Below are 27,593 nucleotides of genomic sequence, written 5' to 3' on the forward strand. Positions count from 1 at the left end.
CAAAGATTGTGATTGCGGAGTTCCTGGAACGGACAAAACAAATGACAGCTGACCAGCGGACGGGGCTACCTCCGCCTGTCACTCGGCTCGACGTGTTGAAATCTTGTTTTGATAATGTGAACAACAATGTGGAGACCTCAAGGCCGCTGGTGAACAGATTATAGAGGAGTAAGACAGCGTAACGAGCTAGTAGCTACGCGTTAGCTTAGCTTAGCCTTGGTAGAGCGTTCTTCAGTTGTGTAGCTCGGTGGAGTTTAATCAACAAGGACTGGTTTTGTTTTCCAAAAATGTCCTCTCTGTCCACGCTAAGAGACATGCTAGGTGTTACCTTGCTGTCCTCCGACAGAGGCTTTTCTCAATGGGCCATGCAAGAGTGTTTTGTTTACAATCCGTGACAAGTGTTTATCTTGACAGCACAGCCACCTACTAGCTGCTTATCAGAGGATAGACTTCGCTAGCTATTCCAGCTAATGGTTGCTGTTTGTGTGGATCCAGTGTACGTATGAGGAGTGCTCGTGGTCAGCTGGTCAGCCTCGTTTCCACCAGGTGACATCTTGATGAGCTGTATGTCAGTGTGATCTGAGCAGACACTAAAGATGGAGGCTGTAAGACCAAGGAAGACCAAGACAAAAACCAGTGGAAAATCTCAGGTGAATAAACAAATCCTTTATAGTCACACTTCTTTTGAGGTTACAGGTGGACGGTCTGACGACAAGTACTGATCTTGAGGCAGTTATAAACACACTCCTTTTCACAACTATGAGCTTTTTAGTGGCCACCTTAGTATTATGTATTGTATATTATAAATATGATACAATATATTATATAATGTAAGTGGGAAGAAACTGGGAAACTTCACACAAAGGACCATGTCCAAAACCAAAAAATATCTATGTTTTCTCTTTAGTCACAAGGCCTTTGTCACATGGAAAACACTACGGCACAGGCTGAGCTGTTAACTATGAAAAATTGATTTTATCGCTGTGTTTGTTGTTTTGCATTTCAGATGGTCAGGAAGCAGAAACAGGCAGAGGAAGACAAAAGAGCCACAGCTCCCTCAGCTGTTAGTGATGAGGCCTCCACCTCTGGCTTCACCGACATCCCCCTCAGCCTGCCGTATCAGGAGCCAGTGGAGGAGCAACGGGACCCTCTTCAGCCCCCTGAGACCACAGCACAGCCCTCGGATCTGCCCTCTGAGAAACAACAGACCTCTTCATCACAAACGTTACCCACAGTAGTGCTACCTAAGACTTTAGAGTCGACATCACAGGTTACAGTGCATCTGACAGAGTCAAAAAAGGAGGAGGAAGAGGATAGTGGAGTGGCAGCTCAGGGGGCCGAGCTTAAAGTTGCAGCACCAACTACTGAATTGGAAAAAGACACACAGTCATGGAATCAGCCTTGTGTTTCAACTCAGTTTCAGATCTCAAATGCTCCAAGTGCCCCCGCACTCTACCCTTCTCTCCCAACATTAGAAGAAGGCCCCATGATGCAGCTCTGTGAGGAGGCTGTGCAGAACAGAGAAAAGGGGCCTGCAGTGTTGGCACTTCCTGAGCAGGAATCTTCCCCTCCAAGTTTGCAGCCTGTGGAGTCTGTAGCTGACCTTTTCAGAAGCAAACTCTACCCAGAGTTACCCAAAACAGCTCCAGAAATTCAGGTAATCTCAGACGCATATCAATAACTTAGATAAGGAATACAGTTGGATAAAGACTGAGTGGGTTTAAATACAGTATTTATTTCACACGAGTCAGTTTGTTTAAGACAACATTTAAGAGCCCATGCTTAATAATTTGACTCTTGGTGTTTCTGGAAGATTTAGAATGTAATGGTGATGTCACAATAGCGTTTACAAGCCATCACAAGCAGATTAAGTATGTAATTGTTGTCTAGTTGCACATGACTTCACCATTTCAGGAGATTTTTCAATCTGTCTGCACATTCAGTCTGCAATTTCACACAATATCAACAGAACAGCTAATAGTTTTATGGTTATTGCATTTAGACCTGTCACAATAATTTGTGACAGCCCTTAAGTTACCAATTTATTGAAGTGAACATAAATTATGGAGGATATGTCCATCTATCGTAAAATATTGCCCTAGAGTTTACATTTGTGCTTGTTTACATAAGAATATCGCCAAAAGTTTAGCCAACCTGATGCCAGAGTAAACAGCAGGGTTTTTCTTACCATTGTAAGACTCTGGCATAGTGCCTAAGCCAAATGAGCATAAAGAAATCATGCTTAGCCATGCCATTTATTTGCATTTTAGTTATTGAGGATATTTTGACATTCTTTTAACTTTGCAGTTACAGTGTTTGAATATTCTTAATAAGTAAAAGTCCATTGCTCTTAGTCCACTTGCAGGATTATGTTATTATATTATCATTATGTCAGTGGCATAAAATGGTTCGAAAATGACAATAATATCATTCATTGCCGATATTTCTTGCATAATGTTTTTTCCACCAAAAGTGCTTATCATGTCTAGCCATATTGCATTGTGATGATATAAGTTGAATTTATGTTTTTAAAGTGACTGTGACTTGTTGGACTGTTCTGGTGTGATTTCATTTTTTTAAAAAAAAAGAAAAGAAAAAAAAAATCATCATCCACCAACAATATATAAATATTAAAGTATTCATTCAAAATATTGTGATATTTGATTTGTCAATATTGCCCAGACCCAGATAATAACATAGTTATTAAGTGACTAAATTTATTGCATCCTCACATAAACACATGCCTTGACATGTGAAATAACCTCTGTCACTTCATGTTTTTCCTCTGCAGCCGTTCTCACTCGAGCAGCTGAGTGTGTGGGAGCCCGGCGGAGGTTTGCGAGCTTGGCTAGAGGGTGTTGAAGTGTGCGCGGCCCAGTTCTGTGCTCTGGCCCGTCAGGAGAACCATGAACTGACTGAACTGCTGCAGAACTACTGGCGCTGCCGCAGACAGCTGACCCAGTCACACACGCAGCTACATACACAGTCCTCTGACTGCAAGAGCACTCAGAATCGTCTCTGGAGCTTCAGAGATGAACAGCTCACACTTCAGGTGTGGTAGTTAAAACAGAAAGCAGAACTATCATGTGAAGAGAAGGATATAAACCAATGGTATTCTGCTGAAATGACACTGTAATGTTTCTTCCCTACAGGGTGTGTGTGCAGATCAGTCTAAGGTGTGTGGGTACCACCGCTTCCAGCAGGCAGAGTTCAGTCAGAGTGTGCTGGCTGAGCTGAGGAGACTGTTTGAAGCTCGCAGTGAGCTGCTTCATCAGAAAGTGGCGCTACATGCCTACACGGCTCTTCTGTCACGCCTCCAGGTGGAATCTTACTTGTGTCGTCTGCTAAAAGGTGAAAGACTTGTAAATTCTACTTTAACTGCCCGTTAAAACACGCCTCTGATGTTAAGTCCAAACCAGACAACAGCTTTGTGTTTGTTTTTGTTATCAGATTGTTCTGGCAGTCAAACGCAGCCTTGTTCTCTCCAGCCCTTGAAAGAGGCCGTCAGTGTCCTGTTTAGCTTCACTCGCAGAGTCTTGGATGACACACAGTTCCAGACAGACATCCATCACTGGCTGGAAAGATTGGTACACACACACAAACACTGAACCACTTTTCTCACTCCATGTGCCATTGGATGAGGTGTTTTATTGTTGTGTTTCTCCTCATGGTTCTGGTACACTCTTCAGGTGGCGGTCCTGCTGCATGTTGGAGGGTCAGGAGAGCATCTGTACCTGCTGTGCCATCTTTTGTGCTGTCCCGCCGGGGTTGGCAAGTGGGCTGCACCCTTCCTTCAGGTTAGTTAGGGACATTTTTTCTTTGACTGTTGCAATGCCAGTGGTTGTACATACTGACTGAGTTTTCTTGCCAATATCTGCCTCAGATCCAAGTTTGGGGAAACACCAGTGGAGTGCAGCACTTTATGCAAGCTCTGGCCGTTCTAATGTCGCCTGCCAGGTAAATATCAGAGCCCTTCAGTAATCAGTTTTTCTCCCCCACTGACTATGTCTTTAGGTGGTCCGGGTCATCCTTTCAGGGTCTAACAATCTCACATCTCTAAGCAGTGTTTTCTTTGTTTTGACTCAGACACCGTGCAGAGTTTCTGGGACATCTGAAGCCATGTGAGAGCCAGAGCTCAGCAGCTTCTGGACCCGAGTCTGGCAACTGGACGCTAGTGGATGAAGGGGGAGAAGAGGTATGTGTCAGGAGCCAGTGACTGCATTTTGACAAAAGAAACAAAACACAGCAGAGTTCGAAAACAAAGAATAATCCTAAAAAATGGGGCTAAGTTCTTACGTTGGACAATTTCAGGGTTGTGTATGTATAGGATGATGATAATAAAAATTAAATTTGTCAGTAAAAATGAAACACAAATGATCAATCTATGTTTTTTCTACTCAATTGCGTGGAAAAATAAGTTGACAACTTTATTATCAAGCAAGTATTATTTTTCTGGTAAAAACAGTACCTGTTTTTGTTTTCCATCTCTGTTTGTGATGTTGTTGTGTTAAAAAAGTGTCCAGTCTGTGTCTCTCAAGAAAAAGTGATATGTCTCTGAGGTTTGTGTCTGATGAATTTGCTCTGTTCTGTTGAGTCACATCAAGGCTGTTGTGAAAAAGGTGCCAAATGAGCACCTTTGGCTGTTTAAATATCAGTCTGCTGCCTTAAAACCGCGTCGGCTGCCAGTACTAATGTGTTGCTTAGGAACTACTCTGTTTTGAGAGCCTCCAAGGAACATAATATTTTGCAAAATAGTTTCATTTTAAGACACTATGTATTTTTTAAACTTTCATAAGTGCCCCCACATTTGCTTCCTGCCTTAAAAAACAGTTGGCTTAAAGGAGCTCATTTTCAGGATCATGCTTGTATTTTGGGTTTCTACTAAAACATGTTTACGTTTACATTTAATGTATTAAGATTACCTCATTAACTGAAACTTTGGCCATGTGTAATATGAATATTTGAGATTGAAATATTGAATACATGACCAAAAATAAGGAACAACGTGATAGAACCCTTTTAATCCATCTATCCATTTTAATCCGCTTATCCAGAGTCAAGTCGCAAGGGCAGCAGGCTGAGCAAAGTACTCCAGATGTTCCTCTCCCAAGCAGTGCTTTCCAGCACCTGCTTGGGAATCCCTCCAGCATGTTCTGAGTCTACCTTGGGGCTTACTACCAGTTGGTCATGCCCTGAAAACCTCCGGAGGTATCCTGATCAGATGCCCAGACCATTTCAGCTGGCCCCTTTTGATGCAAAGGCGCCTGTGGCTCTGCTCCAGCTCCCTCCAGTTGTCTGAGCTCCTCACCCTATCTCTAAGACTGAGCCCAGCCACCCTGCGGAGGAAGCTGATTTCGGCCACTTACATCTGCAATCTCATTCTTTCCGTCACTATCCAAAGCTCATGAGTGAGGATAGGAAAATAGATGGACTGGTAAATCAAGAGCTTCGCTTTAGAGCCCATCTCCCTCAGCACCCCAACAGTCCGGCTGCTGTGTCTGCATCACTGCTGACACAGCATTAAACCACCTGTCCATTTCACGCTCCATTTTACCCTGACTTGTGAACAAGAACCTGAGATACCTGAACTCCTTTGCTTGGGCCAGTAACTGTATCCCAACCCAGAGGGGGCAACCCACCAAGACAGAGAAGCAGAGAACTATGGCCTCAGACTTGGAGGTACTGACTCTCATCCTGACAGCATCATACTTGGCTGAATAGCCCCGATGCATGCTGGAGGTCATGTTGTGAGAAAGCCAACAGAACCACAACATCTGCCAAGAGCAGAGATGGATTTCTGAGGTCCCCAAATCAGACACTCTCCTCCCTCTGGCTGTGCCTTGAGAGTAAAACCTAATTAACTGACCAAAAAGGAGCTAGAGGGCCTTGCCCAGATCAGGAACCCATTTAAACAAGTGTAAAATAGAGACTGTCATGATTTATTTTCTTTAAAATGTGCATTATTTGGTCACTTACCTTCTAACTGCATTGCCCTCTCTTCTGTGTTTAGGATGAGGACCCAGACAGCAGCTGGTTGTTGCTCTGTGAGGAGGATCTGATCTCCCTGCTGACCCAGTTCCCGTTCCAGCAGCTCTATTCACACATGCTGGGGATGACCAAGCAGGGTAAAGGAGTGTATCTGTCCTTCTGTCTGTTGGTTTGTATCACTCATGAACTGAATGAGCTGACACACCACTGTCCTTCCAGGTGTGTATGAACCCCAGGCCTGTTCCAGTCAGAAGATGATGCGTGTTTTTGCTTTTGCCTCCTCGCTCATTGAAATTCTTGCTCTTGGACTACAAACCTACAACAGGGCACGATACAGACAGCTAGTTAAACGAATAGGACACATCATACGGTCAGTGCACCAGCAATATACAGTATAATTATACATATATGCAGTATGTAACATCAAATATGCAAAATGTTGTCTTTTCTCTTTTACCTCAGAATGACAGTGTGTTATGTCAGCGATCACTGGGCCCAGTATGTGAGTATAACTGGTGCTGATGGATCTCATGGACACTCTCTGTCTTTGGACAAACTGCAGCTGGAATATGACAATCTCTTCCTCAGAGCTGTTTTACATGTACTCAGGAACAAAAGGTGAGGAACTGGCCTCAAGTTTTTATCACCTGGATTTTTTGTTTTATTTTATGGGCTTCACACTTATTTTTTTGTGGTCCTCTCTTACAGGTTGGGCATTTGGCTGTTTATGTCCGAGATGCCGTATGGGACTCTGTCCAGCTCTATGCTGTGGAGGGTACTTTATGCTATGCAGTGTGCAGAAACAGCAGGACTGGAGACACTTGGCGCTGCTAGTGACACACGCTCATGCATTCAGGCTCTTAGAGGTACCAGTATACATTCTTAACCTGCACAAAATATCAACTTGTAAATCCTACAAAAGTCTTGAAATGTGTTAAATTCCCATTTTTTTTAAATGTTTAAATGTCATAAAATAGTCTTAGATTTGAATCTGTGAGGTTTAAAGTGCCACAGACATGTCTGTAGACACCCTGATATCTATTTCACAAGTATTTTAAAACTAGGTTTTTAAACATGGGTTGTGTTCTTCTTCTCAGTCTGATGTTGACATTTTCCGCCATCATATTTTATTTAATGTGTCTGTTGCAGACCCAGAGCACCAGAAGAGGTTTGAGCACTGGTTGTGCGAAGTGAACAGCTCTGACGGCATCTCCCTCCTCACCGCACTGGCACACATGGCCACACCGACTCAGCACTCTGACCCCGCATTCATCACAACCATAACTCTGCTCATGTATCAGGTATGACAAAGAGATGCAGAGAGAAAATACCAGAAGAGACCTGTGTAAAACAAAGAAGCAGAATAATGTTGATGTATTACTTAGATATTATACATAGACTACATGAATTAGGACACTGTGTATTTAATGTAGAGTACCCAAGGTAATCAGTATGAAAATATTAAGGTAGCATAAAGAAAACATAAAGTTTGAAGGACATAACACTGGTTAAAGATTTATCACCCTGGACCCTTGGTTGAAAAACATATAGTACCTGTCTTGTTTTCCTAACATCTCTTTTATTGTTTTCACTCCAGGTGTCTTATGTGAGTGTGTCTACCAGAGAAACTTACTCTAAAGTTGGGAGGGAGTTGCTGGCTGCCATAGCAACAGCCCATCCCTACGTTATCTCTGTGCTCCTGGAGAGACTGAGAGAGACCATCCAAACTGTGGGAATGGTTGGTATTGTTATTGTACTAAGACTTAAAGGTCCACTGTGTAGGATTTAGGGGCATCTATTGTTAGAAATTGTTATATAATATTCAAAACTATGTTTTCATCAGTGTATAATCACCTGAAATAAAGAATCATTGCATTTAAATTTCCTTAGAATGAGCCGTTTATATCTACATATGGAGCAGGTCCTTTTCCAAGGAGTCAGCCTTATTGTAGCCCATGTGGGACAAACCAAACGCTGCCTCTTGATCGAGCTGTTTGCATCTTTGCGTCAGCCACCATAGTTCTCCTACACGTCTGGCACATAGGAAGAGTATTAGTTCTGCAACCTCAACACTAGCTGCTACTAAATCCTACACACTGGACCTTGAAGTGCATGTAGTTGAGAACATTCAGAGGAAAAAATATCTAATTTAGCACTCAGCTCGAACTCATGAGTTTTTGTTTTGTCTGTGTGTTTTGGTAGGTGGCTTTGTACTTGTGCAAAGAGCTGCCTCTGAGTCTGTGGCAGCCATGTCCAGAGGAGATATGTGTGATCGGAGCCTGGTTGCTTCAGCATCCTCTGTCTGCTGTGGAGAACCGGCTGGCATGCGTCATACTGGAGGGTCTCAACTGGGGTTACACACAGGTAGTCACTGATTCATAAAAAATGGCGTGCCCAGATATCATGCGCCGATAGTGAGTTTGAAGTTAATCCTGTTTACTCTTGCAGGATGGCTCCTTGGCCTTGCGTTCATCTCTCCACAGTGAAGTGGCTCTTCTGGTGGCTGAAGCCTATCAGAAGTACCTTACTGACAAACCATACAGTGGCCTCATATCAGAGGGAATCAAACAGGTGACACATCCAATTTCTGCTCACAGACACTCAATGTAAACTGCCACATGTTGTTTTCTCATCTTTCTCTCTCTTTCATCTTCCCTTCAGGTGTCTTACCTTGCCAGTGTCCTTCGTTTGGGGGTATCGCCTGAAGCGTCTTTTAGTCAGTGGGCATGGCAACTGTTGCTAAGGCTGAAGCTCCATGGCAATTCACAGAACCCTAAAGGAGCCTGGTCGGTCCCTGCTTTGGCATCCAACCCACCTCCAGAGCTTACACACAGTCCCAGCATGCACTCTGTTATCAGGGCTGTAAAAGCAGGCATTCCTATTGGATGCTACCTGTCCATCGCCATGACAGCAGTTGGACATAGGTTTGTACCAGTGACTGTATAAAAAAAATGGATGATGCGTCTTCATTTCCTTCATCTTACAAAAATGAAGCTAAAATATCTCAAATACAGCAGCTGCCATCTTGACACATCCAGCTGTCATTCATGACGTCAAACCCCTTTTTATACCAACAATTAACTAATTAAAACCAAACGTAAAAAAGGCAAAGACTTGGACAAGTATCAGCACGATAAAAACTACTTTGGGAAAAGTTTATTTGCACGTACTTTATACTGATCTTTTAGTTTGGCCCATGCCCCAACCACCAACATGGAGGGGGCAGAGTTTATAACCTATACTGCAGCTAGCCACTAGGGGGTGATCAAGAGGTTTTGGCTTCACTTCTGGGGAGCCGTCATGTCATCCATCTTTATATTCAGTCTATCGTTTGTACTCACTCACACAGTGCCTCATGCGTGTGGTTGATTCATACACATAATTAGAATTGAATCTCCTGTGGATTTTCTTTCTTTCCTTTCCAGTCTGGAACACTTTTGTACCGATGGAGTTGGATTGTTGAAGAGTCTCATTCAGTCTCGCCACCTGAGAGCTGCTGTGCATCTACTTGACAACATCCTACCCCCAACCTACCCTCTCAGCTTCTACCTGCTCAACAACGCTCAGTGAGAAAGATGCAAGCTTCACAAACAGCCCATAAAAGATATCTATTGCAGCAGCTATTGTATCTCCAATACTTAAATGTACTTTTGCCTCTATTGTCATCTCTCTGTTTATGACAGGTTTGTAAGCTGTATCCAGTTGTTCCTACAGTATGACAGCGTGTGTCCTCAAGGTGTGACACAGCAAGTCACTCACCGAGTCGCGCCACTCCTCACAGGAACCACCTATGGAGACAATGTCCGACTGCTTAACAGTGTCATTCAGGTTCGTCACAACAAGCTTTAATGGTAAAGATGTCTTACAGATCTTCAGATCTTCTATAATGGTTTTGAAAAAGATGGAAAATTACCATAAATATTTTTAGGTTTGGAATGAATGTAGAAACAGACTGCACTGTATTTACTCTGTGTTTGTATGCAAGTGTCAGTAATATCATGAGCCAGTAGTCAGGAGGAAAATCATTGAAATTTTACTTGGAAAAATTGCTGGTATCTTGTACACAAAATAAACTGCATGAGGCTTATTTGCACCTTTGATATAGGTTTTAATCTCTCAACATTTCCCGAAGATTTGGTAAAAATACAAAGAAGATGGCTCAAATTGTTCAGCAAAAGCATTTTTCAAAATTAGTGTAAGTTGTTTTAACCCCTACATCTCTTCAAACAAAAGAGGACATGAACAAATATGTGTTTTAATCTTCCAGAGTCATGTGGTAGAGAGCTCACAGCCCGGTCGTGTTGGTGCTGCAGCAGTGCTGGAGTTTTGGGTGGGGATTTTGACTCAGCAGAACATGTGGTATCGGGACAAGACAGTCCTGTTCCTCATGGATCAGATCTGCTGTGCAGCATTCACACGCCATCAGGAGGAATGTGTGCAGAAACTTCTGTACCAGCAGCATAAGGTATTAATCAGTTGTGTTGGAGGTTTGCATTATTTAGGGAGTCTTTGTGTCTCACAGGTGCAGATACTGAATTTAGCACTGCAAACTGCCTTCGGTAATATTAGAAAGATAAATATATATTAAGATTAAGGTTTCATACATTGCCATAGAAGCAAGAGGCTGGTGGTGAGGGATGTTGAACAACTGCCTTTAATCCATTAAGCTTTGATGTTTACTGTTGTGCAGGCAGCATCTGGTTCATTCATGCTTTGATAAAACTGATCTGGTATCATTTATATTCCAAAAGTATAAACAAGCATGCCAACTGTGAGTCACCAGTAAAATGCCTCATTAGAAAACTTCAGCGACCACTGACTGAATAAGGCTGAACAGGCTCAGCGACACCAACAATAGCTGAAAATTTTCCCGTTTTCATACCTCATGCAGAATGCCTTGGGTTACCATGGAGATCGGGGTCTGCTCTCCTCTCTGGTTGGCTGGATCGCTGGAAATGCCACGCCCTCATTCATAGAGGGCCAATCCCTGAGTGCGGAGGTAAGGGTCCCCACTGCATCGACAGTACGTGCAAGTACTCTTGATCACATTAGTAAAGTTCCCAGTCCTGACAGGTGTTGTCTGTGTGTTTGTAGGTTTGGTTCGCCTGGCTGGTGCTGAATATGGAGGGTGTGTTTGAGGAAGACTCTCAGCTGAGACGCTGTGTTGAACATGAGCTCCTGTCAGAGCCCAACATTTCCCCAGAACAAGCCTTAAAGGTATTCCGATGCACACCCAAAAATATATTTATTTGTTACAGTGGAAATATCAGCATTATTATTATTTATAGCAAGTGTTCAGTATCACTTGGCACAGAGAATTAACAAGACGATACCCAATACAGGACACAGTCAGTGGAGGAGAGAATGTTGCACAACTTTCCTCTGTATGACATTTGACTAAACATACAGAGTGTTTGCAAGGTCAAAGGGCAGTGACAGGGTTGTGTGTATTTTGCAAGGCCTCATTAGGGAAAAATATCCTAACTGCTTGTCCTATCTTAACTTAAGGTCCAAAGATGGGAAAAATCCTGTCTTCCTATGACTCATTGCTGTGTCTACCTCAGATCTCTCACCTTGTCTTAACTTAAGGCATCCTCACTGTAACTGCAAGTCTGATTCCTTAATCAGCATTCGTCTGCAGTAGAACTAAGGGGGGAGCTCTGGAAGCCTGGAATGAAGAGTTAAGTTTAGTTTAGTTTAGCTTATTTGCACATGCATCTATAGAAAATACAGGAAAAAATAAATTAAGAGTTCAAACACTGTGCAGGAGAGGTTAAAAGCCAAAAATGGCTGATGAAGACACCTCCCCTATTAAATAACAATAATCCTACATAAAATGAAAAAGAGAAAAGTCAAGATTGCATAATTAAAGGGCCAGTGTGTAATATTTGGCATGGTTTATTGTCAATCTGAATCTGAATCTGAATCTTCTACCCATTAATATGTTTATGCAAGTGTATGATCGCTATAAAATAAAATTCGTTTGGTTTTCGTAGCCTGGCAGACAATCCAGCCAGCCAGAGAACACGTTTTGCGTGTATAAATGAACCAACGAAGACAGCGGAAGGAAGGAAGAAGGAGGAGGAAACAGCAGAGAGTGTTAGTAGTTTGTCGATAGAGAGTAGTGAAAAGTTTTTTTAGTTATAAAGTTTGCGAATGGACCACACTTACCACGCAACAGGAGAGAATGAACCCGAACTGTCATCTGCGAGGAAAAGAACTCGGTATGGTAAACGAGTGTGTGTGTAAAGTTATGAAGTGTGTCTGTTACGCTAGAAGAGTCAGAGTTTGGGACGGAATGGAGTGTTACCTGAGTTTCTGGAGTGCTCAAATAAACAGGCCTTTTTCCCGAATGCTACTCTAGTCTCCTGCTCGTGAGGGATTCATTACAATATAGTAACATGGCTTAGATTTCTAACTAAACATTCACCTCGTCGCTGGATAGACCTACTCCTGAAAAAGTCGTGTGCAAGGCTTTTTGTCCCTTCGAGGCAACCGTCATTTACCCGACAGGAGGGGTGAACGAGTGAGCCCTGCAATCTAGAATTTGACCACTAATGTCACTGTTTTCAACCCATTTTACACACTGGCCCTTTAAACAAGAGTTCCTCACTAAGAAGTAAAACAAAATTGTTAGAGATGCCCAATTTACAAAAACAACAACCTAATTACAAATGAATCAATTTAGTGTTAAAATCTTTGCAAATTAGAGTCATTTTCAGATGTTTTTTTAATAACAATAATGTAGATGATGATTGTAGAGATGGAAGTAGGAATGAAAAGTTTTGGAGGGTTTTTTTTTTTTTTTGCATTTTTTTTAATTATTTCTAAGTAGTGAGTGCTATAACTAAATTAAAATAGGCTAAATCAATATATTGAAAGACTGAACTGGGTATTAAAAAATAGTGGCGGCTCTCTCATCCCATAAAGGTTTTGGTTTAGAAAGCCCCTGCACGTGGATTTGTCCAGACCTAACAACAGTGCTGCTGTTTTGTTTGTTTTTTTCCAGATATTTTGAATTTAGAACAGGGTCTTTGACATCCTAATATCAGATTCCTCATTTAGGGAATCCCTAAGTTAGGGCTGTTCTGTGATGAATAAATTCCTGTCCAAAGAAAAGATGGGATTTTCTCCTAAAAGCAGTGAGGAAACCTGTTTCTGTTTCCTGTTTCGGGGGGGGGGGGGGGGATTTCAGATTTAGGAAGTTTCTGTGATGAGGCCCCAGATGTAGTGCTGATTCATAATCCTGAATGCTGTATGAAGATATGGTTAACAGTGTGTTTGTGTCTGAGCCAGAAGGCGCAGCAGAGGCTGAAACTGCCCGTAGCACCATCTCTGCAGCGGCTGCAGGTGTACCGCTGGGCGTGTCAGGCTTTAGCCACACCCCCTGACCACCCCCTCCTTCCCTTGGTCTGGCAGAAGTTCTTACAGCTCTACCTCAGACAGCCAGGACCGGAGTATGGGTACGGTGCACACACGCAGTAGTATCTTTAGCTCAAGACACCAAGAATTAGACCAAACCCAAGTGAAGGTACCATGTCTTTTTCTGTATGTGTTGTCCACCAGGCTGGCTGCAGGTGGATGTATTGGTCGAAGGTTCTTCCAGGCCTCTTCTCAGGCCGCTTTACTCAGAGACTTGAGACAGAGACTACAGGAGGTCTCAGATTTCCACCATGCTGCCAGCCAGGCCCTCAGGGTGCCCCCACCACACACACCTTCATCAGACAGCCAAGGCGACGAAAGCCCTGACAATCCCCGTCCCCCTTACCTCACTTCACCTCAGCTACACACAGAGCTGGTCAGGTAGGTGCACTCAAGTACATTCCTTCCTGTTGTTCGGCAGGTAGTAGTAGCCATTAGTGCAATTACAGGGTCTCAGATCTCAGCTAATTGGTTGCCTACAGGTTGTTTGGTGTATTTGCCGTATGGCTGGATGATGAGACTCTGCAGAAGCAGGAAGTATACCTTCCCTCTCTTCCTCCGGAGTATGAACCACACAGACTGGCACAGGTGATGCAGCGGCAGCAGGTGGGTTTGGCGTAATATGTGTTTACGTTTATGAATGAAAATCATGTTGTACAAGAGGTTAGTTAAACCTGATTGTGGAGTCTTGCATCATTACATTTGTATGTGTGTTGTCATGTTTTGTTGTAGGAACTGTGGCTGGAGTTTATTGACCAGGAGCGTCTGCAATATGATGAGAGAGAGGTTCTCTCTCTGTGGGAAAAGGTTCAGAGTGAGCCAATCTTCTTACAGGCCCAAAACCCCGGCTTCACTGACTACACCAGCCTCAACAATGGTACAGAGCCAAAATTTGATTTGCTTTTTATCACTCCCAAACAGAAGTCTAAACAAACTCAGCTATGCTGCTGGAGGCAATGTGCAGAAATCATGGTCGATCACGCTCATGTTTTTTGGTCTTGTCCTTGTATTCAGACTTACTGGAGGGAAGTAGAAACAGTCATCTGGGTTTTAGTATCACATTCACATCCCTCTATCTCGGACATATGCCTGACAGGCCAAGTAAAGATGGAGTCTACTTCTTAAAGACCTTGCTGTTAGCAAGTAAAAATGTCATCATTAAATACTGGCTCCAGGAATATTGCCCCTCTGCAGGCCTCTATGTCAATAGTGTTAAATATCTACATCTTCTAGAGCAGGGGTGTCAAACATACGGCCCAGGGGCCAGAACCAGCCCACCAAAGGGTCCAATCCGGCCCACTGGATGACTTTGCACACCTCATACTGATGCACTTGTGAAGGCTAAGAGGTGTTAGATTTTAACAGTGAGTAGATACTTCATGTAGCCTCAGAGGCTTTTCTGCCCCGACCAGAATACAGCTCTCTAAATTATCAGTGAATACTTACTGTAGTCATTTTTAAAGATATTGAACATTGTGCAAAATATGGTCAACCAGCAGCTTCAGTACAAAAGAATCTGTACCAGACTTCTATCTTAAAACAATATGGGTGGCACCCTGCTGCTGAGGCACTGACAAAACTTCTGTAAACGGTTTGTAAGGCAGGGGAAGACTTAACGTATTTCTTCAACAGCTTCTACTTTAGTGGGACATTATGAAAGAGATGCCCATGTAATCAAAATGAGTAGCAGACTGACTGAGGATATCGTGGGCTGTTCATCATCTGTTTTGTAAATGAATGAAGGTTTTCAGAATCTTTACACTAAAAAAGGGAACATTTGAAGGGGTCGTTATTTATAGGTTATTATGTAATGGTTGTGCTGATCACCCACTGGAGAGTGGAGATCAAACTGGACTGTATGTGGCCCCTGAACTAAAATGAGTATGACACCCCTGGACTACTCCATTAGGAGTAGTCCAGGGGTGGAAAAATTGTGTGTTTATTTAACAGAGAGACAGATTTTTCACGATTATCGTACATACCGAGCACATTATTTTATTTTAGATTAGGTAAATTTGCCTTGATGTACTGATCATCCCATCATTACACATTTGTTTGGGTTTTTTTTTATTGTTGTTGTTTTTTGCTTTTCATGTACTGTCCTTGAAATGTGAAAAATGTTGGGACATAAAAAGTATAAAACAAACAAAAAGAAATGGTACAGTGCCAAAATTGATAGTCTAGATCCAAATTATTATGAAAACCTCTGCAGACATGCAGTGGTAAATGTAAAAGCGAACAAACATAATGTCTGATAATGAGTTTTGTTGGTAGTTACTAGTTTTGATGTTGTGCTTTGTGTACGTGCAGCAAGGGAGCGTATCCTGTCCAACCTGCAGAAGCATCCAGTTCCCCGTCCAGCTCCAGAGCTGCAGCAGCAGAAGCCCCCAGTTGCTGAAGTCCCCACCACCTGCCTCACTGACTCTAAAGCTGCTGCTGAACTGCTGCGGCAGGACCTCAGCATCCTGCAGGACCAGGCCAGGTACAAACATTACGACATTTCCACATCAACAGTGCGGGGTTTGCACGAGGTGTTTGAAATGCTTGAGTTGTGAGGGGGAAAATTCAAATAGTGGAATACTAGAGTGAAGTAAAAATAAAATATGATGTGTGGGACATTGCCCATCCTGTGCGTCAAGTAACCCTTCACTGAATAGATCACATTTATTTGTATTAAATCAAAAATTAGTTTTGAAAATAAACCATTTTCTTCAAGTGAAGTCCTTGAAAATGAAAAAATAGTGCTTGAAGAAGTACTTGAGGGTCCTTAAATATCATTTTGTAATTTATGTATGAACCCTTTTACAGAGTGCAAACATACATACGAAGAAATGTGCTGAATAGTTCAGACTCAAACACCACACATCAGACCAAAAATCACAAAGCTAAGCACTAATTATGAAATATTTGTTCACCTTGGTGTCAGGATTGCAGTGGCACGTGAAGCCCAGCAGGTGGCAATGGAGCAGGAGCTGCTGGAGAGCCTTCCTCTGCTGTATAAGAACACACCGGAGCAGGTCACCATGACCCTGGAGTGTAAAGGAAAGGGCGGGCAGCCGTGTCAGGGACCTGCAAACATCAGTGTCACAGTACGACCACTAAAACCACACAGCGGCAGCAGTTTAGTACATTTTATCGTTTCTTATCTGTGAAATATTTATGTGTTTGTGTGTGGTCTCTGTCACTGCATAGTGTGAGCGGGTCCAGAGACAAGAGGCAGTGCAGACGCAGATAACGTCACTGCGCAGGGACGTCAAGAAGCTTCAAGCCGACGCCATGGCTCCTCCACCTCAAGGCCTGGCCCAGGCTGCTGTCCACACTGAGAACTTTATCACGTCAGTATTAACGTTTTGTTCTACTGAGAGAAAAAAAAAAAGCAAGAACATCATCACAATAAATATGAGTTTGGTAATAAACAGACATCTGTTGTAACTGATGCATTTTAATGTGCTCAGGGCTTTGGTGAATATGTATAAGGGACAGAAGTCACCCGCCGTGCAGCATGTTGGCGTGTCAGCCTTCTACCAGGTGGTCTCCTTTGTGTGTGAAGACACACTGCGACATCCCCCAACACGCCAGTACCTCTCCTCCTGTGTGGAGATACTGGGACAGGTACGCGTACACACACACACACACACACACACACACATAGCAGTACAAGGCCTATTTCAAGCATTGTCTAGCTTTAAAATGGCATGCCCTAATAGGCTAAAGGAGCAAATATGTATTAGTAGGATTTGTGAAAGGATTCACCCACAAAATGACTCACCTTTACTCACCTCATGACCACCAATTGATTAAAAAGAGCAGGTTAACTCTCTCATTACACTCTCTGTAAATGAATAAGATTTGCTTGAATTGACTGGCACTGTACTCTTGTTTTATGTCCAGGTGTTTATCCAGGGCAATCCAGAGGAATGTAGTCGTGTTCTGAAGACAATCCTGGAGCAGAGGCGTCTCTGCCCACTCATTTCACCTTTCTTCACCCCCAATTCAGCACCCAATCAGCTCGTCTTTCTCTACCAAGACGTGGTGACATCTTTACACCTTGACAGCGCCGATGTCATCTTCATGCTACTCACAAAGGTTGGTGTAGACACAAACGCAACCCAGTGAGGGAATATGATATCTATCTAAAGCCGTTATAGTAACCCACCTTTGTCTCTCCCCCTGTAGTTTGACTTGTCCCAGTGGCTGAATGAAGCCCACCCTGTGTTTTCGGAGAGGACCCGTTTGCTGGAGTTGGTCCACGGAGCTCTCTGTGTCTGCGGCAGAGACCCTGAGCCTGAACTTCTCATGCCTTTTCACCTTTTCACTAAACACTGGACCTGGCTTTTACGCCACCATTTCCCTGATCATTACAGTGACTGTCTGCGTCTGCTTATGACCAGTAAGTGTGTGTGTCTATGTGTGTGTCTGTGTCTTTGTGTAAAGACTGCCCAACTAAATCTGATGATTCATATCATTATTAACTCATTAAGCCACAACATGAATCATCATTTACTCAAACCATTAGAAACTATTTTTCAATCTCCTCCTTGAATAATTGCCTATAGGACATCACATAATGAAAGGTTAGACCACATTAGACTGCACAATAGTACAGAATGAAAATCAACTATCAAAGACTTGCATGAACAGCAGGGTTTTTTTCCTGTTATATTACACATTGCCTGGAAATGCACTTAAAAGCAAACGCTGTTTTAGTCCTGCTGTTGCTCATTCAAGTGATTCATCAAAACACATTCATCCTTCTGAAAGAATGCCTCCTACTCATCTTCCCACCAACAAAAGATAAAATTAATTAATTTAAGAAAATTAAAGTTAGCTGAATCATTCCATCAAGCTGAAAATCCGTCTCTGGAAGTGTGTGTCTAGTTGAGGGTTTTATCAAGACAGAATTTAGGTCCCCATGAGATAAAATGATTGCAAATGAAGGCACAGATTTGAAATCGGATATCAGATGAAGAATTTTTGATTCAGATGTTTGATTCTCTCCAACAATCAAAGTATTTCCTAACCTCACCAGGCTCCTCAGACCAGTTGCTGAGTCCAGAGTGCTGGAAGGTCACTCTGCGAGTGCTGGGCTGCTTACCTCCGTCCCGCAATACCAAGAGCAAAGCGGAACAAACGCTCAGTGCCACTGATGTCTCCGGCCGTGCTGTCGGACCCCCGGCTTCTCCCTACAGATCCCCCATCAGCCTCTCCCCTCAGCAGGTAACTCATGTTGGTGTTGCTGTTCACAGATTCTTACAAAGTATCATTCTATATGTCTCATTAAAGAGGAACTATTATACTCATTTTCAGAGTCATACTTGTACTACTTCTACATATGTTTACCTCATTATTAAAGACTCATTGTAACACTACAAAATGCAAAATACAAGCCTAATAGGTTGAATTGAATGATGCCTAACATTCATTGCTAATCCAGCCACGCTGCGTGATTTCATTGCTTTCCAAAAGGTGGATGAGACAGTTGAGTGGCTGAGTGATTACTTCCTGCGGAGTCGCCTCAATAAGCCAGACCTTCGCAGTTTCGGCCTCTACTCAGCCTGGACTCCCTACATCGGTGATGTTGTTTCCTTCTGGGACCACTTGATTGGCTGTCTAATCACCATGCACCTCAGCAGCTGTACCAGAGAGTCAGTGGGCAGCAGCAAGATAATGAAAGGTAACTGCTAAATGTCAGCACATGTTGAAGACAGTAATACTTGAGATCATAAATACGCTTCAACAGATTTAGTGTTATCAATGTCAAATGCATCTTGCACTCTCACAGCTCTGCAGGACCTTCACAGCAAGATTGTGAAGTTATTTAAGCCGTGGATCTTTCCTCTGGACACTGATGATGGCGGGTAAGCATGGCACACCCTCAGATCTCGTGCAGATGGTGGGTTAGATGTTGTCAGAGAGGCAGATGTGACACAGATGTGAGCACAGACAGAGCCAAATCCAGAGAGGGCTGCAGACCAAAAATATTAACATTCCACAGGTTTTTACAGATGTAATCTTTGCCTCTTTGTGAGCAGATAGCAGATGATTATGTTGTCGTCGCAGTCGTTAGCTTAGTGAACGAGCAGTGGGTTTTGTTTTTTTTTTTAAAGGGGACCTTTTATGCTCATTTTCAGGTTCATACTTGTGTTTTGGGTCTCTGTTAGAACATGTTTACATACTATAATGTTTTAAAAAAAAATCCTCATACTGTCTGTGCTGGAACACCTGTATTAATCCTCTGTCTGAGACACTCCATTTTAGTGCCCATCTCTTTAGGTCCCTTACGGAAAAAGAACAGTCTTCTCAAATTGGTCAGCATTTCCTAGTCTTCCATATCCTGGCGTCCCTGCAGCCGGGAGAATGATTGCAGTGGAGAATGGTGGCACTTTCTACAGCTTCTAAACCTAAATCTTCATTTCTGGACATGTTCCAACACAATTACAATCTAAAATTAGGAACACTTAACAACATTGCCAACCAGAATTACTTCTTTCCTTGGCATTAGCTTGTAGCTACATGTACCAGTGTAGGCTAAATAATGTAAACTCTTGCAGTAGCGTGCCTGGAGCAGCTGACCATATAAAGAAATCTGTCACGAGCTGACATCAGCTTGTCTTGAAGCATAAAAAAATATCAAAAAGAGTATTTACAACAGACTGAAGCTCAGAGGGATTACTTTTCCATACATTTACCTCATTATTTAAATTTTTGGCCATGTTTAATACAGACATCCAACATGGATACACTATATGTATGACAGAAAATAAGGAAAAGCATATTAGGTTCCCTTTAAATCTCTGAAGATTGCTATACACATCACAAAATAAACCACAAACACAACGCTGCTCAGAGAGAAAAGACCACATTAGATGTTTACTTCTGAGTTTTAAGTCACAATAAAATCTCTCGTGTGGCCTGAGATGTGTACTGTGATTCTCCGGGTCGATGCAAAGAGAGCTGTTTAGTGCTTTCCAGGGTAAGGCAAATGAAAAACAAAGAGGATGTCAATATCTATGTCTCTGTGTCTCAGTAACCTGAAGTGTTACCCCTGGCTGGAGACAGACGCAAGTGCGGCAGGATGTCTGGTTGGCCTGTACGCTCAACTCACCGACACACTGCATCACAAGTTCAGAGGTGGGTTCCTAGCAGTCCTGTGTTCACACATGCATGAGTGTGTACTGTTAAACTTACTCTGTGTGTGTATGTTGCAGATCGCTTGCTCCCTGGCCAGAGAGGCGCATTGTGGCTGTGTATGATGCAGTACTGTCAGAGCTGCACCTCTCCCCGTACACCCGAGTACCTTCTGTACCTGTACCACACACACCTCCGCAGCCTGCCCTGGAGACACCTTCACCCCGACACTCAGATAATGGAGCAGCTCTTCAATGTGAGACACTCTGCCCTCCGACTCCTAACCTCCAACCTCAGACACTGCACACTGGTCCAGACATGCATAACACAGGGGAGCCTGTTTATTATAGAAGTCAGTCCTTGGCCTTGAGTTCCTATTATTAGTCTGACTTCTCTGTTCCTGGAATCAAGCTCCTGTCTTTCAAGACCCTCTTGAGGCTGCTATAAACAAGCTGCACAGATTAAATAAGTCATCTTAATTAACAGAGATACATTACAACAGATTTATAATTAGGATATTCTTAATACTTTCAAGATAAGTGGATTATAAATTTAGCAATGAATGTTTATCTTACATAAGTAGGAGTCAAACATATAGTCAGATATCATACATGTTTTGAGTACAGTCGGTTGAGACCCAGGATATTTGTTGTGTTTGTAGTTCTGTGTTTTGACGGAGAGGATTTCTGTTAATTTTCTCTCCTTTCTGTGCCTGCAGGTGGAGAGAGGAAGCCCCAAGAGCTGCTTTCTCTTTCTAGGAGAGGTGTTGTGTGAAGTCAACTGGCTCAGCGTCCTGAGTGACCACTTACAAACACCCCCCACCTCAACAACATATCCGACTCTACCAGACACTCAGAAGGAGTCACACACCATGTTAGTTTATCTATTATACATGCTAGTTTTTCTGGCAAAGGAGGATCAAATCCTGAGTCAACAGGTGAGTCCAGAATATTTTAGTTTCTCATGAAGGTCAGACTTCTGTTCCTTCTTCATTTATTCTGTTTTTGTTTGTTTTTTTCATCCCCCACCTCCAGGACTCCCCTCTACTTAGTCTTTTGGTCCAATCCACCTCTCTGCCCTGGCACCAACTGGACCTGTCCTCATACCAGGGCATTCTGGGATATGTCAGCACCCACTACCCTCCCTCCCTGCTGCTCAGTACTGATTCTGCGCCTCAGCTGCTGCTGAAATCACTGCGCAGTGCTGCTGGTCTCCACCCCTGCCCTAATGAAGCTCCACACAGGGTGAGACAATAGAGACATGTTTGTTTTACAGGTCAAATCCCAAGTTTAGTAAAGCAAAGGGACAGTTCACCCCAAAATCTAAAATACATATTTTTCCTCTTATCAGTTGTGCTGTTTATCAGCCTAGATTGATTTTGATCAGTTTGAATTGCCGAGTGTTGGAGATATCAGCTGTAGAGATGTCTGCCTTCTAACAGCAATTCACACCTAAACAATCTAGACTGATAAACAGCACTACAAGAGGAAAAATATGTGGTTTTGATTTTGGGGTGAACTGTCCCTTTATGTTCTAAATTGAGTTCTAGCTGCAGTACATTCAAGTGGGTTTCATCTCCCAAATTTAAGCTCTGTTCGTTGCAGGTGGCAGCCGAGTCAAGGGTTAAAACCCATAAATGTATAAAGAAAATACTCACTTATAATGTACATGCAGTATATTGGACATTTTTTTAAATTGGTCAATCAATAATTCATAAGTCCATGAATACATGAATGAAAACTAATGCTAAGATTTCTTGTGAGTCAACTTCTTGGTTGAATGGAGATACTAGTCACAGTATAACTCTCGTTGAATAACTGTATGATGCAGAGGAGTCCTAAGGTTGAAGAATATAAGAATTAATGCGCTTCCTATATCTGCACCTACTCTGCCCCGGGCAGATACATCCTGTGTAAAAGTGGGAGGCTTGGAACATCCATATTAAATTTAGACTTAAAGAATTCAGTTTCCTTTGCCAGCTCTGTATCACCAAATTACATAAATGTAACACTTTAATCCTTACAGTTGCTGTTGACGTAGAGCAGCAGAAGGCAATTTCATACACCACTTGATAATGCTCCAAAGTAGATGGATTTTGGCAAAATATACTTCCAGGCTTTACTGTACACAGAAACACTCTAAGATCCAGAAATGTATTCTCGCTTTAATTTTATCAACTCCACTCCTAAAACATGCTGCCAAACATTTGTACTACTTATTACACCAGAAATTATATGCATGAAAATATGTGGAAATTAGATGCGTACTAACTGAAACTAACTGCAGATATCTGAAATTAATTAAGGCATTTACCTTTGGTAAGGTTGACATATTTTACCTCAAGAGTCAGATTTCATCTTTCTTTTTCACTTTAAAAAGTATTTCTGGATAAGATAAACTGCATATAAAGCAGTAATAATTAATAAATTATGTAATGCTTAAATATTATTTGAAAGAATCCAAATAATGCCTGAATTTTACCTTGATTTTAACTGCTTTAGGGGGCAGGAGCTCTTAGTTTGGGGACACATACTTATATAATGTGTACGATGTATTCAAAATGACAAAGTGATGCATATATTCATGTATCTATTTCTGTAGAGCATTAATCCAAACAAAAAAAATCTGTGTCACTTTCTATGTGTCAGGAGGAGACGCTGAAAGCTGGAGCGTATGTGTGCTGGTGCGTGCAGTCTTTGGTGACCCTGGAACAAGGGGGCAGCATCAGCCTCAGCAGCCTAGAGGCTCAGCTGGAGTCACTGCTGGAGAGCGTCGTCACATTCAACCCACCAGGTGAGTTGTCCTCACCGCCTTCCTCGACAACATAATCAACCATTAGTAATAAATTCTCTCATCACCCCAATCTCACCACTTCCTCCTTTTCTCCTGTACAGAGACGGGGCCGGAGCAGAGGCACATGGCATTCTGCGGTCTGTTCAGTGATGCTCTGGCTTTGCTGAATGGAGTTGGTGTCTCAACAGGCGAGGCGCTTGCTGCTCATGTCATTACCTGGCTGGACAGGAAGGGGAGAGGCTTCCCTATTCTGCCTCTTCTCACGGCTTGCTCCCGCTGTCTTGCATCGGTACGGCACATGACACGGATCATGGAGGCGTGCATCACAGCATACTTCAACCATGGTAATGAAAGCAACAGTTTGGGAGTTTTTTTTGTTTTAAATTACTAAGGATTGAAACTTCTTTTTTGAGAAAGCTTGTTCAGTTTACCGCTCACTGTTATAGTGAGAGGGAAGTGCTTAGTAATAATAATATAATAATAATAATAATAATAATAAACATTATTTCTACAGTACATTTCATACAAGAAATTTAGCACTAAAGTGCCTCACAGTAAGGCAATTACCTGCACTGAGTGCTTCACATAAAAATAGATGGAATGGACATAAAACAGGCCAACAAGGCAATTCAGTATGAAGGGCTAAACCAAAACATAAGACAAAAATAGACATAGAAGCATTAAGCGTTCTTCTCTTGTAGATACCTCTAACCTGTGCACATGCAACCACGCACATGTTAGTGTGCTGTACATAAACTTACATAAGACTGTCTTACATAAGATGGACATTCGAAGGAGCTGTATGCAGCATTCAGAGCATTAGTATAGCAGTATATCACTATTTGCTTTGTAAAGACATGGTGGAGTGATGGTGTCCTCAGCAGAGAATGAAGTCACACTACCTCTGTGTATGTTGTAATCCGAGCCTCTCTGTTTATTTGTTGTGGTAGCTGGTCTGGCTGCGCGCGGATGTTAGTGCATTTGAGTCCCTGTGTGTGTATCCTACTGGCTAGCTAACATCCACCACTTTGCTCATATGGGAGTTACCACGGATTACAGCATCCCAACCCCTGACGTTGTCACAGAAGCATCAGGCTCACCCTCCAGTCTGTTGCCATTGTTAGCACTGTTCGCACTGTTAGCTGCTAGCACCAGATCAGCCATGTTGAGAGCCGTGTGCAGGCAATCCCAGCTAAGACTCTGGATCATAGATATCCTCTCGATGTTACATGCAGCTCTATGAAGTCCACAGTTTTTGTTTGATTCATTTACTGACAGTCTTCTCCTTATATGTAAGTAAATTTCCCCAAAAAGTTAGTCTAGTCCTTTAAATTTCTCCCTGTAGTAAGGATAGTTTAGTGTGATGTCAAGGATTCACATTTGTTTTTCCACTGCGTGTGTTTCAGCTGAGGAGGAGTCCGTAGGTTGGGGTCCTGTGTTGGCAGCGCTGCAAGTGCCTGAGCTCACAGTGGATGACTTCCTGTCTGAGAGCCAATCAGGAGGCAGCTTCCTGACGCTCTATGCCTTCATCCTGCAGCGCCTCAACTCAGAACGCACAGCAGCTGAGGAGAGGAGGACTCTGGCTCTAATTAACACATGGACCAATCAGGTCTTTCCCAGGTTTGACCCCTCATTCTCTCATTTGGGTACTTGTTAGTGGCTTTTAAAAGTCAATGTAGCACGTCAGCATGTGTGCTTTTGTGTGTCCAGTGGTCCAGGTGATGAAGCCAAGCTGTTTCTTTGGTGGCACAAAACACTGAGTCTGTCAGCGGAGCAGCTGAAGCTGCAGGCAGGTCAGACAGAGGTGACAGGGGTCATCATGGGTCTGCTGAGGTTACAAACCAGGTTGGCTCAGCTGGGAGAAGAAAGACTGAACTCTGGGCTTTTAGGAGCTATCGGCCTGGGTAGGAGGTCTCCTGTTTCTAATAGGTAAGCTCATATGTATTTTATTAACTAATGAAAACACTTAGAGGAACCAGATAGGGGAAAATATGAGCTCATCATTGTTGATAAACCACCTGTCAATGCATGCCCACTGTACATCCAGGTTCAGGGTGGTAGTACGCAGTCTGGCAGCGTTCCTGTCAATCCAGGTGACATCAGAGACCGAGCTTCGTCTCCAACCCACCAGTGACTTGCAGCTCTCTGCGAAAGCACAGCAAGTATGCAACAAAACTGCAAGTATGTTGTTTTTATTTTCTAGTCTGCAATTATCTCCTAAAAATAACTTGAGTTTCTCGTCTTCTCTGTGGATGCAGACGTTGGGGGTGTTGGAGGCCATGCCCAGTAATAAGCAGTACGCGGAGTTAGAGGACTCTGTGAATAAAGCTGTCCAGTTCATCCGTTACCCAGGACACTGTCTGAGAGATGGACCCCGGCTGCTGGCCCTGCTAGCCAACCTCCTATACCCTGACCTCAGATACCTGCACATTATCCGTTAGCCATGACTGAACCTGACACTCATGCTGGAGATCCGAGAGGACGCAAATACACTGATAGCAAACCTCTGTTCTGCACAGAGAAAATCTTACTGGAGCACAAAGTTTTCTAGTAATGACACTGGTACTGAATTGCTGTTGCTGTTATATCAGCAGGAGCTACATATCTCATCAGAGAGGACTTTGTGGGACAGATGCTGACTGTTCTTCAGAGCTCGCTGTGCATTTGTGAAAAATACTTTTTGACTGCTAACGTTCAATGAGGAGTCCTAAACCCAGTCAGAAGCATAAGAAATGTTATGTGCTAACCTCTAATCTTTAACTCGCACTTTGCTTTCTTCTCTCATGTTTATGCCTTGTTGCTTTTTATATAACTTGCCTGTTGGTTTTCACCACAACCTGTTCTATTCTTGATTTGAGAGGAAGTTGCACATATTTATCAAAGCAGAAGTCATGAATTAACGCTGGGCTTTAGGTGCAAGTTTCGCACCTGCATGTGGAATCTAACAGAAAAAAAGTTGAAGGGTCCATGGATTATTTGAAGGAAGCTGAAGGACAGATCTAATAGGGCCTATAAGTTTAGTAGCACCTTCTTAGAATGGGGTGGGGGACATACCAGGAAAGCTGGGCAGCAGGGTTTGATGGCTGGTACAACTCCCTAAAGTCAGCTGTTAATGCTAGCATCTAATCAGAAGCTACAATCTGAAATCAGTCCTAGATGCTGTACACATGCAGATGAAGACAGTGACTGCCTGTATGAAGTGACCATGTCAAGTAACAGAACATTTGCCAGTATTATGTTTATGTCCAGCCAAAAGTGCTTTCCTTGTTTCTGCCAAAGACATGTTATTTTTATTTGCTCAGCTACTTAAAACCTTCTTAACCATGAACTCCGGTTGTTTTTATCTGTCTCTGTTGGGTACAAAAACTGCAGACTGAATGTGCACATGCAGTACAAGTACACAGAGTACCACTCACAATGTCCCACACCACTTGGCTTCCTTATAAAGTAGCAAGTGCACTCAAGCTACTGATGCTGTTGGTATTTCAAAGAGAGCAGGGCTGTTATGTTGTTGAAGCTGGTATATAACAGGATTTATATTCAAAAACGTGTTGGTTCACGTAAAGACAAAGGCAGATTATGATTCCGATTTATCAGACCTTCACACTGTACTGTACATCCAAGGCCGTTTTCACATTTTAATCACCCTAGCCGGCTCACCACTTCTGTTGCTCTGTGCCATCTTAATAATAATCGTGCTGCACTTCTGCAGCCTGAAGCTCGCCTTATTGCCTGTGTTATGTGGTGACTGTTAATGTCAAAAGCATTTCTTTTATATGAGTCAGTGATCAGGAATGGGTCTGTGGGGCTGCTGGAGGAGGGAGCTGCACAAAGGAGACAGGACTATGTTCAATAAAGGGAACTGAATGTCTCACAGCTTGTATTTACCAATTCAACTCTGTGATCAGGGACCATATGTAGTACATGAAGCCTCTGAGAGCAGGAAGACTGATGTTTACTCCCTGGACAGGTCACGTGGAGGGACACATAACTGCTTAATAAATCAAGCTGTGAAGAACAAGTGAGAGAGACAAAGAGACCCAGACAGCAATACTTGTCCAACCTCTACAACAAAACTGGCCTGCAATCTGCATTCTCCATGCATAGCGCTGCAGATGGTCAAACTGAAATTAAAGCTTCCTTGTCTAAGAAGCCTGTTATGACAAGTGTGTACCGTGTCTTTGTAATTTAATTGTCTTCGCGTCCTGTTGTTCTTTCTGTGCGGAGCTACATGTCCCCAGCTGAAAGAAGATTGTTCAGGA

At 42.9% G+C, this 27,593-nt stretch overlaps 1 protein-coding gene across 1 annotated transcript; it reads left to right on the top strand.

Moving 5' to 3' along the window:
- Positions 1-27,491, top strand: epg5 (ectopic P-granules autophagy protein 5 homolog (C. elegans)). The gene is made up of 45 exons (XM_049578670.1): positions 1-650; positions 1,007-1,657; positions 2,792-3,052; positions 3,153-3,351; positions 3,451-3,587; positions 3,690-3,797; positions 3,884-3,957; positions 4,087-4,195; positions 6,011-6,125; positions 6,208-6,358; positions 6,451-6,606; positions 6,697-6,854; positions 7,138-7,289; positions 7,586-7,726; positions 8,191-8,352; positions 8,437-8,559; positions 8,650-8,912; positions 9,414-9,554; positions 9,672-9,816; positions 10,256-10,453; positions 10,880-10,987; positions 11,083-11,205; positions 13,285-13,451; positions 13,555-13,791; positions 13,893-14,016; positions 14,143-14,287; positions 15,721-15,892; positions 16,337-16,499; positions 16,603-16,745; positions 16,866-17,022; positions 17,302-17,496; positions 17,587-17,800; positions 18,440-18,627; positions 18,877-19,084; positions 19,193-19,268; positions 20,438-20,541; positions 20,619-20,794; positions 21,257-21,475; positions 21,573-21,782; positions 23,187-23,331; positions 23,433-23,675; positions 24,738-24,951; positions 25,042-25,260; positions 25,379-25,493; positions 25,590-27,491. The coding sequence occupies exons 1-45, from the start codon at positions 597-599 to the stop codon at positions 25,770-25,772; spliced, it is 7,746 nt and encodes a 2,581-aa protein (XP_049434627.1). The 5' UTR covers positions 1-596; the 3' UTR covers positions 25,773-27,491.
- Positions 27,492-27,593: the final 102 nt, after the last annotated feature.

This window comes from Epinephelus fuscoguttatus, linkage group LG6 (assembly GCF_011397635.1).
Source record: "Epinephelus fuscoguttatus linkage group LG6, E.fuscoguttatus.final_Chr_v1".
Taxonomy (NCBI): Eukaryota; Metazoa; Chordata; class Actinopteri; order Perciformes; family Serranidae; genus Epinephelus; species Epinephelus fuscoguttatus.

What these genes read in the sequence shown, in the direction of transcription:
- epg5 (XM_049578670.1), top strand. Translation starts at nt 597, where the DNA reads ATGGAGGCTGTAAGACCAAGGAAGACCAAGACAAAAACCAGTGGAAAA. An exon ending in ATGAACAGCTCACACTTCAG is followed by an intron (nt 3,053 to 3,152) that starts GTGTGGTAGTTA and finishes TCTTCCCTACAG; the next exon opens with GGTGTGTGTGCAGATCAGTC. An exon ending in AGGTCTCCTGTTTCTAATAG is followed by an intron (nt 25,261 to 25,378) that starts GTAAGCTCATAT and finishes CTGTACATCCAG; the next exon opens with GTTCAGGGTGGTAGTACGCA.